Here is a 15,425-nt window from a genome sequence, read left to right on the forward strand (position 1 = left end):
ATGAGTGTGAGGGCCGAAACATTGGAGAACACATGAAAATGATCAGAAAGTAACAACATACAGGACTAACTGTCTCAGCTATTTCAAATTCACAAACAGTTGCCAGTGTTCTTTATATATAACTGCAGAGAGAGACCGGCTTTAGATTTCAAACTGGCTTGTATTAGAGGCAGTTCTTTGTATGGGTTCTCCTTTGAATATCTGCATTTATTTGTCAATTTACAGTTATGTAAAAGTTGCAAGATCTGAGATTGGGAGTATTTCTATTGTATCAACGGCTCTCAACATAACATGGCTAACGGTGCTAACAGCACTAACGCAGCAAACTACTCTGAAAGTGATGTCAGAGCTAACATTGTTTACTAACAGGGGGAACCGGAGGGTGGGTGCTAAGTTCCCATGTAGACACTGTCAGTTGGAATGGCGTTATCAACTGTAACCGCCATATGAGAGCGCCGGCCATTATATACACTCACATGCACTAAAAGCAGGTGCGTCTTGCCTGGCTATGTCATCAAAGCAAGGAGAAACTCCGATAACAACACACACAGATGGAGATTGACATCATTCTCTGCTCAGGTTGACATTATTCCACGATGTCTTTACATAGATAACAGTTGTTTGCTGCTGTATCAATGTTCATAATGTTACATACAGCTCCTTTAAATCGATTAAGATGCATCTGTAGTTCTTTCTTCATGTCTTTTTGTCATCTTTCATATTTAACAACAAACTTATCTGTCGGCTACAGGCCAAATGAGATTCAGTCGGTACTTGACTTCTGCTGTGGGGAAGTCAGAAATAGGGGAGCAATGATGAAAGGAAAAAGCAGAGACGGGGAGAGGAAGTTAAATGGCAAAGGGAGATCCAGCAGAAGAGATATAATATGACGAAGATGAAAAAAGACAGAGCAAATCTGAAGAGACTTAAGAAAAGGCTCACTCTTTGAAGGTGTGTTGAAAAGCTGGGTGGTTCAACATGTCTTGGTCTCTGAGCTTTTTTTCCCATTTCTTTGCAGATAAATTAATCTTGTCCAATTAATCTAATTGATCTAATTAATCCACTTACAAGGCGATAATTCCTCCCTCAGTCCTGCTGCTGCCCGCTGTCTGTTCTGATGCACTGCTCGTCCTTTAACTGTTATTCATGCACAATACGTCCACTGAGCTTTCATTTCTGCTCAAACAGCACAAGTTTCTGCTGTCGGCTGCTCAGCTGATCCAATACACACAAATACAATGTGTGTGAACTGGCCAGAATTTAAGTTAGCTTAATTTCTTAATGCGAAGGACTAACTGTGTTGATTTTGTGTCAAACACGTCTATGTATTGTGTTACAGAGATATCTACTGAATAGAGCATGCTAACCAGCTAGCTCCCGGACCGTCCTGTCTCGTAATACCACTGTCACTGTAGCATCCAGTCTGTCCTCAGTCCACCATGAAAGGTTGTAGAGGTAGAGCTGTCCCGAGGGCTTGTTGAGCTTTGTCAGGGCTTTGTTTATTGGACTAAATCCAAAGGAAAAGAAACGAGAAAAAGGACTCGCACCTTCACCTTGCCTCCGACTCCCCAACAGATCAGCAAACCGTCTGTTGTTGCCATTATACGGGTTTGATCCTGCGCTCCACTGACCCGCTGAGACTCCCCATCTCGTTGCCCCAGGTGGAGGACAAGACGAAGGTGCGACTTGTTTTTCTCCTTTTATGCCACTTTGGATTGAATCCAAATCTCAATAAACAGACTATCAAAGCATGAATGGGCCGTAAAAGCCTAATCGTAGTTTAATTATGCCCCTGACACTGAGGTTTGGGTGTATATTTTCATTAAAACTCATCAGCTGAGCTCACCTTGTCTGCCACGCTGTCTGGGAGGAGCGTCCTGACCACCACTCCGGTCATCCTCCCTCCCACGATGCCGAAGCCCAAACCGGATCCATCGTTCACAAGCTCGATTTCCTCCATGTGACCCCACTGGTCCTACAGCGTTAGGACAGAGGACGAAGACGTTCATTAATGGGTTTGACAGGAGTTAGACTGATATGTGATCAGAAAAGTTGTTCATATAGACCTCAACATATTATCAATACATTAAACTAATAAGAAGTTAGTTCATATTTTACCCAAAATCTCCAAAACCAAAGTCGCACATTTTAAGATTCTGAATGACACTTACAATGGCAAATAATGAAGGTAAATTAAGTGTTAATACTGACTCTGCTGAACATTTGGCTTGTGATTTTTCATTGTTTGTCAAAGGTTCATCTGCTTGTTCCAAATATTTCTCTGAAAGAGGGAACATTTGATTTGTTGTAAAGGCCAAGATTCTATGTATGTCTTATTGTTGCTCTGAATATGTATCATTAGAATTAATTGCTGTATTTTGTTTCCTCTTGGTGTTGCTTGAGACCTTCCTCTATGCCTTAATCACCCGATTTTTGGGGTAGTGTGTCGCCCTTTGGAACTCTCACCCCACAGATCTCTACAACGCTGCATCTATGGACACCTTCAAACAACTTCCCTGTTGACATTGCTATTATTTTCTGGTCTTGTGTCATTTGTTTCTGTCTGCCTCAGTAAATGTAATGCATCCCTGGGTCCCCTAAAAGTTCTTTTTAAAATGCAAGTTATTATTATTAATATGACTACTATAGCTTTTGTATCATTGTACTAATATTTAACTAATATTTCCTGTTGCAAAAAAACTATAAACACAACTGTATATATTCTTTAATAGTTTATCCAAATTAACTCTTATTTTACTTTATTGCTTTAGTCATAATTTCTTGGATATTCATCTGTTTTACTGCTCAAAGTGGGTCATGTGACTTGGGCTTTGTCTTTTTGAATGCACAAACTTCAGTTCAATAAAGTACACTATAAAACGTTTTTTAAAACTGTATAAAAAAAGTTTTACTTTCAGAGAGCCCTTAAAAATCTGAAAAACGATCTGATCCAATTATTTCTTTTAGCAGATCGAGGATTTAAAAACAGATCCATGAATGAATATAAAGGCTATATATCCTGAGGTGAAAGGTGGCTCAGCAGGTAATCACCAGCTGAAAACATTTCCTCCTGTCCCCTCCTCCAGCTGCTGATCAATGAGAGGCTGCAGCAGGTACCCGCTCTCTCACACACACAGACACACAGTCTTTTATGAGGCGGCTCTGGTGTCTTATTACAGCTCTGACCTGATAGAGGAGGTCTCCCTCTCTCTAATGAAACAAACCTCCTCCTCCTCAGCTCCTCCCAGGACTCTTGAAGAGGTTTGCCTGATAAAGTCGGATCACACTGAATGTGTTGAATGTGTTTTGTCTCTCCAACAGAAGTTCGCTCTTTTCACACGACACAATCTGTTACTGCCTGTCCTTTATTGAGGTTTAAGGTGTTGGATTTCTTCTGGTTTCAAACTGAAAAGACCCACCAATGATTCCACTCTTTATAAGTGAAAACACGCTGTAAGGCATTAGGCTACGGGATAAGTCGTGCTAAAGTTTAAAATAACTCATAGAAAGTCCTGAAGTTTTGCTTCTTTGGGAGTGAAAAAAAACTTTAGGAAGTTGTCTGAAATTAGGTCGGACGAACAATTTTTTTTGTTGAAAAAAAATAAAATAAAAAGGGGCAGTCCACCCATTCTACACATCAAAATGAGTTCACTATTAATGGTCAGTCCTCCTGTGAAAACTGATGTATATTGTTTTCTGTGCATGACTGACGGAAAAAAATTGATTACAAGAAATCTGCATTACAAACTTAACAAAGTTAAATATGAGTGAAAACACCACAGCAAAGGGTCTGAATACTTATGACCATGATAATGGCGGATATTTCAGTTTTTCTTTTTTAATAAATTTGCAAAAATTTCTACATTTCTGTTTTTTTCTGTCAAGATGGGTTGCTGAGTTAATGCGAAAAAAAAATGAACTTTTTCGATTTTAGCAAATGGCTGCAATGAAACAAAGAGTGAAAAATTTAAAGGGGTCTGAATACTTTCCGTACCCACTGTATCTAATAAATGAGAAATGCCAAAAAGAATCGTGAAATTGTGGTGATAGCTATATTGGTTACCAAATTCATATCTTGTTGACTTGTTCTTTGATCAGACGGTTGTTAAACAACTTCCCTACTGTACTTTATTTAATCAGTTTATGTACGTTTGCTTGTGATTGGCTGTTTGGTCTCCTTAAGATAAAATAACCCTCCACAACAAGGTCATTATTTGCTCAGCTTTCAGCAATAAGCAGATATGCATGCTGGGAGATTCTTTAGCAAGCTGTTTCATGTGTGACGCAACCTTTGATTGACAGGGCTGGTCATGTGACCGCGATGACTGAGTTGAATTGGCAGTAAAGTTCATAAACTTTCTCCAGTTGTTCTTTAGTTCATTTCCTCTCAGTCGTGGCAGTTTTAAAAGGTCCCTTCAGGTTTCTTTAATTGCACAATCTGTTATCTTTTATCTCTGTTCTTTCTGCTTTTTGTCATTTTTAGGAGAGCCATAAATAACGTTGAAAAAAAAGTGCATTCGCCGACAAGCTGTCCTAATCGATGGTGGGGAAATATTCACTGAATAGACAAAAGCTGTAAGATCATATCTGACTCTCTGATTTATACCCGTCTTTACGAGCGACAAGTCTCCTGTCAGCGTCCAAAAGCCACTCCAGTGGGGAGAGGTCTGGACATCATCAGCTGCGATGGCGGGTCAGAGCTGCCTGAATCGGCCCGGTAGAGGAGTCTCGGCTTTTGGAGGAGACGGATAGTTAGCCGGGCCAGAAGAACAGCAATAAAATCACAGCCAGAGTTGTGTTTTTTATGCCCGCGGCTCCATTAAACATGACCTCGATGGAGACGGGACATGAATAAAACAAAAGCGGGAGGGATCTGAGGCCTGGTATGCAGGACGTGGCTCGGGTCCAATGAGCCAAGAGGAGGAGGAGGTGGAGGAGAAGGAGGGTAACAAACAAGAGGGGCAGTGTAATTCTGTGTGATAATGACCCGACAATAGAGCGGGGCAGAATCATTACGGCTGAGGCCGACCTGTGATCCTCGGCTCACATTAACAGTCCAGACCTGCTCCGGTTTGTCACCACGTTGTTTTTTTACAGTGGGACTCTTTTCTTCTGGTTATCTAAATGTCAAAGCACTCTAACATTTGCATTTCCTGTCTTGTACTCGGTCCAATAACTCAGATGTACATACAGTAACGGTACATCTATAGTATTGGTGATTCTTCTTTCTGCTCTGTATACATTTACTCTTTATTTCCCATTAAAGGCTCAGGGTTCTTTACCTTATCTTCATTTTTTTTATTACTCGCTCTACAATTAAAATAAACTTTAATACTTGAATACATTTTTGTAAGAGAACAGTTTTTTTCTTTGTTTTGGTGTTACTGTCAGAATGAATTTGGCAAAGACATTAAGAGATTGTGCCTTTACTTATTTAGGAAATAGCTTTTGTCTTGTCCAAAGTATCCTGCTGCATGGTGTTCTAGTTGCGCTTCAGCTCAGTCACAGTTTAAATGTCCAGTAGAAAAGCAGCAACACTTTCAAAACCTTTGTATTTTACAAACATAAATACGTGTTTGTGGCATATTTAAATGGTAACGAAATGCTTTAATTAACTGATTCATTTGACCTCTAACTTTCTAACTTTCTGTAACACCTCAAAGAACAGCTGCTGTCATTATTTAGTCGCATGATGTCATGATTTGATCTGCAGCTGGGCAGCTTATGAATGACTGCATTTTAAACTATTTTTGAGCCTCAATGAAAAGTGTCGTAATCACTCCGTTGTTTGACAATAGAAGCAGAAAAAAATAAATAAATGAAAATAATTTTTGCATGTAATGAGAACTTACGTTTGGAATGCTAGAGTTGTACTTGTATTTCTGAATATTTGAACATTTAAGCATTTCTACCTTTACTTTAAGTTAAACATGTTCCAGAAGAATCTGTCTTTGTTTGTTTTATTGATTTCCAGAAGACTCATGACTGGATTAGGGTGGAACTTCTTCCACATAGAATATTATTATTTGGAAGTATTATGTCATTAAGTCTCTTTATCAAGCACCTGTTGCCCGTGCTCAGGTTTTCCATGCTATTTGCTGTAAAGCAAAGAGATTTTATATTAATGATTCAGCTCTTCAAATTAAAAGCTTCATATTTGGGGTTTAAACTTGATGATCAGACTGTGGGTGTATTATCATATGCGGATGATGTAGTTTTATTTGTTGAACAGGACAAGGATCTGAAGATTATGCTGAACATTGTTGTGAAGTAATGCTGGAAATGGAGGATAGTGGTAAATCAATATAAAACAGAAATAGTACATTTTAGACAGAAATCATTGGGGAGCAGTCCATTTTTTTTTTTTAAACTTTGGTTCAATAGTACTGTCATAAACTGATTAGGTAAAATATCTTGGCTTGACTATCAACGAGCACATGATATTTAAAAAGATGTCAATGCCATGCGCACTGAACAAAATTCATCAATGTGGTAATCTGGGATTCCATACTTACACACAACTCTAGAATTCATGTGTGTTCTGTGTTTGACTGTGCTTCTAGTGATTGGAGTTCCCATGACATCTTCTTCAGTTTTGTCCATAAGTGGAGATACGAGATGGGAACTTCCAAACATCAAATGCTTAGATTTGGATTGACTAATCAGGGATTTATTAAAAATATATTTTATTAAGAAATTTTGCACGGCCATTACTGGGCTGAGGAGTCTATTTTATTTGAAAATGTTTTCCTTCATATTCCAGATCAGGTCACTCTGTGATATTTAGGAGATTAGGAGCAAAATGTCATGCATAGAGAAAAACGGTCTGTGTATGTTCGGTGTAAACAAAAAAAGTACGTACTCTTTAGTAAAATGGCCTCCATTTACGGTGTTTCTTTTGACTGGATGAATATGAAAAAATTTGAGTTGTGCGCATAGACTGTATATAAGTTGACAATCATCTTGACGTCACCCATTGGTTGGTGGACTACCGTTTTGAAGCCTCGAGTTCAGCAATTTGGTGGAGTGACGTAGAGATGCTGTATATGGCTCTGGTAGCGGCAGCGACCTGCCAATCACAGTAAGCCCACTCTAAAGCATACTCCTCTTTATGTTCTATTTAACTCTAAATGGACCATAATTTACTAAATGAACATCATGCTGTATTGAAGAAGACTTGAAACTAGAGATTGAGACCATAAACTCATGTTTACAATGTTTACTGAGGGAATAAATCAAAAGAGAAGTAGGGTAATATTCTCATAGACTTCTATACAATCAGACTTCTTTTTGCAACCAGAGTAGTCGCCCCCTGCTGGTCAGTAGAGAGAATGCAAGTTTTAAGACACTTCCACATCGGCTTTACCCGGCAACAGCAGAGGGCACAGCCTGGTTTCGCTTCAGGAAGGGAACTTTACTCGAAGCAAATTTTATTTGTCTATCCTGGGAAATATTCTACGTAAGACCGAGCGGTAAAATAATCTGTAGGTTTTTTACTTGAAATAAATGTTTGTCTGATGCAGCTGTGTCTTTGGTTTCTTATAAACCCATGAGGGCTGGGCATGTTGCGCGCATGACTCAGCCAAATAAACGCTACACTCAGCATGTCTTCCTCAGGTGAGGTCATCCTAGCTCAGACTCAGGTGCTTGTGGACTGAGTTTCACAATTACGTCACTTCCTCATACATCACTGTCTCTGCACCTCCTCTGCACTACCTTTCTCCCGCTCCGCATGCCAGTCATTGACTCGTCCGTCATGTCGACATTCATCGATCCCACATCCTCGCGGACTTAAATACAAATTGTCAGGGGCAATGTTGCAAGTGGAGCACTAACTTGATTTCCTATAGGTTTCAAAGGTCATAAAAATCATCTGAGTCAATGTCAGCAGACTTACAGCTCCCATAAACAGGAAGTCTCACTCTGAAACAGAGGCGTGGCCTCAAAGTGACCTCCACTTATGATTGACGCCCTCTCTGCAATGCCGGTTTTGAGTGACAGCCAAGCTGCTGGGTGATGTCTGCATGTGCCTCTGTGTGTAGAACTTGCTGAACTCGGCTGGTTTAGGATCAGACCTTAAAAAATTATTTCACACTGAGCCATAAAAACTCAACAGTGAACAAAAGTGCTAACTCAGGTTTCTGTTTGCTCTCATGTTTTGTTCCAAAATGAGCTGACATGTGGTTTTACAGCTCAGGATGCACCAAATAATGGTCATTTAAATTGTATGGCAGGGGGTTTACCAACTGTGACTCTTTATTGATTTTTACCCCGAAATGGATGCTAAAGATTTGGGGACAACTTTATTTCACAATCTAAGCATGTTTTTCCTTTCTCTCTCAAACAACCAACAGTTAAACTTTAGTATCCAAAGTGCGGCTCCCATCTGGAGTTATACTGCATCTTATCCTCCAGTTTTAAGAATCTGCTGCCAGCACAGCTGAGTGAGCAACAAATATACTGATTATTGATAAGAGAGGAAACTAAGACATTTAAACATCTCAAACCGAGCCAGAAATAATAGATAATTTGTCTTATTAACAGATTTGGAGACTTTGGTACAGTGTTTCTCAAATTATGGGTCGAGATCCCACATGGGGTCATTTGATAAAAAGATAAAGTCAATGAATATATGTTAAATTTCCACATTCATTTTTCAAGGTTTTGGGAAATATGCTTTTATATTCTTTTTGAGAGAAATATAAAGGATATCAATTTCATGTCACCAGAGTCACGTGTGGTTAGCCTAGCTTAGCATAAAGACTGAAATCAAGGAAAAACACCTACCAACACCCTGCGGTGGAATGTACCTTAGTACATTTACTCAAGTGCTGTACTCGAAAAATTTTCTCTCTCTCTCTCTCTCTCTCTCTCTCTCTCTCTCTCTCTCTCTCTCTCTCTCTCTCTCTCTCTCTCTCTCTCTCTCTTAAATGTTGTACTTTTGACTGCACTGTCTTTATCTGACAAGTTTAGTGACTTTACAGATGACAGTTTTTCATTCACTTCCTGTCCAGTGAAACACATGTAACTCCAGGTGTGTTTTTGTTGAGTGTTTGTGATGAACTGAATGATGAAGCGTTCCTTTATGTGTTGATGAAATCCTACTACTTCCTAAGCTAAATAAACTCTCGGATCAGCTATGAATGTATCGTCACAAAGCTGAAAACAGGGTTCTTTCTGAGCTCATGAAAAGTTGACTTTTTAGAGATATGCAGAGTTTCTGCAGAATGAGTACATTTTGTTGCTAATACTTATACAATACATACTTTTACTTGTTGGGAAGTATTTTCACAATGTGACATCGCTTAAGTTAAGGATCTAAATACTTCTTCCAGCACTGCCAACACGCCTAAAGCTCACAAATAATGTGATGTATCTTGTTTGTTTTATCCAAACAGAAATGTTGTCTGTGGTCTTAGGGGGAGTTATTGAGATTTATAAGTTGTTTTGGAAAGACACAAATTAAATTGCATTCTCATTTGTTTCATCTAGATCAAACAGTCTGTCTTTTGGGGTGTTTTCCAGATTCTTCTTACCCTGCTGACGGCGGCGGCAGGTGGCGATGACGCGTTGGGTGGTAGGTCCCTGGCCACCACCAGCTCCACGGTCTCTCCCGGCTGCTGCAGGAGGGTCAGCGCCTGCTGCTGGCTGATCCCCGACTCCAGAGGAACGCCGTTTATCACCAGGATCTGGTCCCTCTCCTGGAGACGCCCGTCCCTGCAGCAGTGACACACAGCATCAGACAGGACTTTAAATGACATGATACTGATAAAATGTCTTCTGCAGAAATTTAAACAGCCGGGTCACAAACTTTCTAACCAAAAGTTTTTTCTGTAAACATTTGAGGCGAAAGGCATGAGTCATATTTTATAAGCGCTACCTTAAAAGATCCAGAAGAGCCAGATTTTTTTAACAGATTATCCGTCTCATGTACTACGGTCAGAATATAGTGACAGTTGAGCAAATATAAAAAAAGTTATTTTCATTAAAGTTACGACCTGTACATTTAAGCCTTTGTCACTGAAGAAACAGATAAGTTTAAATGCTAAATGTCGTATGAAAGACTGCATTACACAAAATTCTACAGACCAGGAGGAGGTTACATTGATATGTTTCATCGTTAGTCATGTGTGCATGCTAGACAATAACATGCATACTCTCCAATGTCCATCAGGGGGCGACTCCTGCGGTTGCAAAAAGAAGTCTGGTTGTATAGAAGTCTATGAGAAAATGACTACTTCTCTCTTGATGTATTCCCTCAGTAAACATTGTAAACATGAGTTTATGGTCTCAATCTCTAGTTTCAAGTCTTCTTCAATACAGCATGATGTTCATTTAGTAAATGATGCTCCATTTAGAGTCTAATAGACCATAAAGCAGGGTATGCTTTAGGGCGGGGCTACCTTTTGATTGACAGGTCAATGCCGCTACCAGAGCCATATACAGCGTCACAACACCACTCCTTCACATTCCAAATATGGTAACTTCCATTCATTGGCTGGAAAATCCAATAAGGTGACGGCAAAAATGGCCGAACTTGAGGCTTCAAAACGGGAGTCCTCAAACCAATGGATGATGTAACGATGACTACGTCCACTTCTTATTTACAGTCTATGGTGCAACTTCCTGCCACTCCCACCTAATTCAGCTGGAAGCAGAGAGTGTTTGTGGTGTACCCTATTTGTGTGGACCATAGCCACTTGTTGTTTGAATTAGCGGTCAAAATGTGTTAATTCAGGCCAAGGTTATTTCATTTTTAATATGTTGAACTACAGAGGCTTGAAGAAACTGGAAGAAGCACTGAAAAACCATCTGAAAGTTTCTTTAAGTATAACTACAAGCTGTGACCGTGTACCTGTGTGCGATGCCTCCAGGCTGGATGTGTTTGACGAAGACGTCCTGACTGCTGCTTCCTGCGGGATTCAGACCAACCACACTGAAGCCCAGACCTCCGGACAGAGGCCGAGTCAGCTGACACAGCTCTGTTTGACGGCCCTGCGCACACACACACACACACACACACACTTAATTTATTTATATATGCATGCTGTGCAGGTGTATTTCTGTGCTGCTCCACCCACCTTGGCAGCGGCTAGGATCCACTTCTGCAGGACGGGGTCGGACAAGGGCGGAGTCCGATGGATGGGCGGAGACAAGCCGTTGGTCAGAAGGGAGGAGGAGGAAGAGGCGGACAGGGTGGGGGTGGGCGAGCTGCTGCCTGGATTGACAGCGCTCATGATCAGCTGACCCTTTTTGGAGAAGCTGAAGTCACTGCTGGCATCGGGCGGCATGCTGCTCAGCTACAGAGGAGGAGGAGGAGGAGGAGGAGGAAGAGTAAGAGAGGTTTGTCAGATAGTCTGTCGTAGCCGTTTTTGGCCAAATTTAATAAATAACAAAGCTGTCTGTCTGTCGTATACCATTAAACTTATCTTCATCTATTGTAGAAAATCCTTTAAAAAAAAAATTTTTTAGCTATTTTAAAAAGTCTAAATTCAGTAATATTAACCCCTGTGTAACGCACAACAAGAAAATGTTGTTTTGGGTTGTTTTTTTTTTACATAAAAACATAATATACACAACAATCTAGACCAGGGGTGGGCAATTATTTTTCCCAGGGGGCCAAATGAGCAACTGAAAATATTTTGGAGGGCCGGGCCAAAATGCCGAACTCAATTATGCATAATATACATTTTATTTCTATATAAAAAGCAGTAAATGGCATTGTTTTGACCGCTGGTAAGAGTGTATGTTATTATTTGGCAATTAAAAGGTGAGGTTAGCTTTCAAAAATATCATTTATTCAAATAGAATTTCCAAAATGATAAACAAAATGTGAAACATTTGACTCATTTTCAGTCACATTAATAACAAAGGGCATTTTGAGTTTCATATACTATTGAAACAAGGATTTTCTTAGCTTTCTAAAGACATCACATCATCTTTGTAGCCAAAATAAACAAGACATGTCACTGAACTGTGTAACTGTGTAAAGAAAAGTGTCCCAGTTTTGTAGCCTTTTTGACTTTACATGCCTATATTAAACATTTAATGTTTTCAGAACTGTGCAAAAAAAAAAGAAAGAAAAGAAAATTGTACTCTTTAAACACGGCGACATGCTCCCCACAAACCAAACACACAGGTTTACCCTGGACTTCAGTAAAGAAAAAAATAGTAGTCCATATTTGTTTGAAAGTTCTGCTTTCGGCATCCACTTTCCTCTTTTTGGCATGAGCCGACATTTTCGCATTTTTCAGGGGTGACAAGGAAGGTAGACAGGTTGTCAATCACACGCATTTCACGTGCACAGTTGACGTGCACGATTGCGTGCACTGTGAGAATAAATGGGCTTCAAAATAAAAGCAATGCGGTTTTAGTCCACCCATAAGATAATTAGAAAATATGTTTTATTTTCTAATTATCATGTAATCTTTCGCGGGCCGGTCAGAATCATCCCGCGGGCCGTACATTGCCCAGGTCTGATCTAGACCCACAGAGGTCTAATGTTTTTTTTTATTATTTGATTAGCTGAGAAATCAACTGCAAAACTAGATTAACGTATCTGAACTGCAATTTCTTTACACTATGATCAGCTGATCACAACAATATCAAAATGTATATAGTTGATATTGTGTTTACACTGTATTCATATCTCCAGCTGTTTTTTTTTTTCATAGTGTCTTACTATTAGCAATTCTTGTACATACATCTGCACAATATATGTATTTCTTTTATTTTATTTGAATTCATTTGTACTTTTTATAGATTTTTATTCCATATATTACTATGTACTACAGATTCTTGACGTCTGGTTAGCTGCTTATATGCAGTTTGTTGTCTCGGTAGCTGTGCTTGATGCAATGACAATTACGTTGAGCTCTTATCATTTCACTTATGTTGTTAACTTCAGTAAAGAATTCGCTCTTATCCCCGAGCTGTGACTCCACTTTATAAAGAAAAAGACAGACAGCAGGACAAAGAGGGAAACAGGATCAGAGAGTCTGACACACAAAGTCAGTATGGACATGATCAGGTGTCCACATACTTATGACTATGTAGTGATTTTTATTTTCTGTTGTGTCTTTGAGTAAAATCACTGAGGACAAAAGAGTAAAGACAGAGCAGGACTTTGGGTTTTTAACACAAAAACAAAAGAGTCAACTCTGACGGAGACGGAGAGACAGGAGAGTGAGACGGACAGGAGTGAGAGAGGCACTCCATATGCAAGGACGTTGTCGACAAAAAAAGAAACATGGAGTTAAAAAAAAAAAAAAAAAAAAAAAATACCGGGGGGTAAGTGGGGAGGAGAGAGGAGAAAGAGAAAAATCAATAGATTCCTCTGCAGGCTGCCTCCCTCTCTGAACAGGTAATGTATTAATGACCTTTACACTCACATTGTGGAAACTTATCAGTCTGCGGCTTATTTAGGCCGGGCTGACGGAGCAGGATCCCGAGCCATTTCATCAATACCCGCCTCGACAAGGCCGTTACTCAAACCAAGACACTAGATATTAAAGCTTGATAGATCCGCAGAGAGCCGGGAGGGAGGGAGGGAGGGAGGGAAAATAAAGAAAGAAAGAGAGAGAGAGAGAGAGAGGTCCCCTGCTTCATATACCCTCCACCAGTTTCCGCCCCGCTGCTTTCATAGACTCGGCTCTGACCTTCGCAGCACTTAGAATATGAAGCCCGGCGTCGGTTATTGCCATTATCTTAATTCGGCCTGCAGATTGTTTATTGTAAAGGCTCGGCGTCAGTACGAGCTGGAGCTGAATACAGATGGGGATGCCCCCCCCCCGCCGCTCAGTCACCTACTGTCAGGTCACGATGTTGGACAGGAGGCGGCAGTGTACCAGCACCTGATTGGCTGTCGACACCTGGGGCGGAGTCACGTGTGTCGGATCAAATGGGGAAACGTTCATTAGTCTGCAGAGCTGCCGCAACTTTAGACTGTAGATTCTGCTGCTTATCATACACTAATATACATTATATAATGGGAGCAAAAGAGGTAAAAAGCATGTCAATTATGAGGTACTTGTACTTTACTTGAGTTTTTTATTTATTTAAACTACTTTAGCTACTTCCTGAGGGAAATTTAGTACATTTTACTGAACTACATTTATCGGGCAGCTTTATTTAACAGTAACTTTTGCAGATGACGATTTAGAGAACCTAATAATGACCCTATAAAATACAAGACATTGTTAAACAGTCAATTTAACCACCTGGCAGTATAAAAAAGTAGCTCTACTGCAGCCAACTACCCTTTATACATACATGCTGTGTGTGTGCTACTGCGTTAATAATAGTAATCCAACAGCATTATATTTAATAATGTCAAAACTATAGAGCCCATTTTGTTAAATACTCTTTACTCATAGTTTCCTACTCACAGGAGTAACAACAAACAGAGACATTCTAGATTGATAAATAGCACTACAGATAAGTGGAAAAATGTTTGTTTTTTTATTTGGGGATGAACTGTTCCTTGAAAATAAAAGCACTAAAAGGTGTTTTTCATTTAGTTTCTGAGGAATTTCAGAAAGTGTGGGTATTTCTGAGGATAAGAAATACGCTAATTATAAGAAGAAAAAAAGAGGTGCAAAGGTGCTTGAAGTCGAGGGTGTTCAGAACCTGGTCCGTAAACACTGTAAGAATGATTCTGATCTGGTTTAAGTGGCGTGACAAAGGGTGTGGTTCTTCTGGGTGTATCTCAGTGAGGGCCTGTCAAGAAGCGGTGCTGGCTCTCACCTGGTTCCGGAGCTGTTTGATGGAGTGCTGCAGGGTCAGGATGTGGCTGAACAGCGGACTCTGCAGGGTCTCCCTCAGGTTTCCCACCGTCTCACTGTGGGTCCACTCCTCCCTCTGGACCAGTTTGGCCTGCAGACGCTCCAGAGCTCCCAGTACCTGCTGACGCTCCGCAGAGGACACTGAGGACGAACGCAGGATGTGTTCATTATATAGAAGTAACTAAGACAAAAGGACTTCCTGTGATTCCAACTTTGAGCTGTTTGAAATGATGATGAGCTGAGAGGATTTACCTGTTGGGACATTTTCAAACATCGTCGCCCCTCGCTCTCTGTCTGTCGTTCTGGATCAATCTGAACAGAGGAGGAAAGACAAAAATATCCATTACTTTCTTTTTCTTTTTTTGTTTTAAAAGTCTACAAGGAAAGAAAAGGTGTATTTCCTTTCTTGCTGCTGGAAGGCTCTTAATTTGAAACATCTGCAGGAGGTGTTGCTGTACAGTAACGTCACATCAAACAAGAAACAGCAAAAGCAGAACGACTGGAATTAATCATCACTGACCGAGAGCATTGTGGTTGTTAAACAGAGAAAAGTGCTTAGTAGGACATGACTCTGTGAATATCTGAATATAATGATGAGGAATTTACGGCACATTAAAATGGAACAGATCAGAAAACTTTCTG

The 15,425-nt window shown here is 40.1% G+C and overlaps 1 protein-coding gene across 1 annotated transcript in view; it reads right to left on the reverse strand.

Moving 5' to 3' along the window:
• Window positions 1-15,425, reverse strand: part of patj (PATJ crumbs cell polarity complex component) — a 109,415-nt gene that overhangs the window by 90,635 nt on the left and 3,355 nt on the right. The window contains 6 exon segments of the mRNA XM_054596706.1: window positions 1,847-1,975; window positions 9,537-9,717; window positions 10,856-10,995; window positions 11,082-11,300; window positions 14,746-14,924; window positions 15,036-15,095. Coding sequence (XP_054452681.1) covers window positions 1,847-1,975; window positions 9,537-9,717; window positions 10,856-10,995; window positions 11,082-11,300; window positions 14,746-14,924; window positions 15,036-15,057 — 870 coding nt within the window. The 5' untranslated portion in view covers window positions 15,058-15,095.

Source organism: Anoplopoma fimbria, chromosome 3, assembly GCF_027596085.1.
Source record: "Anoplopoma fimbria isolate UVic2021 breed Golden Eagle Sablefish chromosome 3, Afim_UVic_2022, whole genome shotgun sequence".
NCBI lineage: Eukaryota > Metazoa > Chordata > Actinopteri > Perciformes > Anoplopomatidae > Anoplopoma > Anoplopoma fimbria.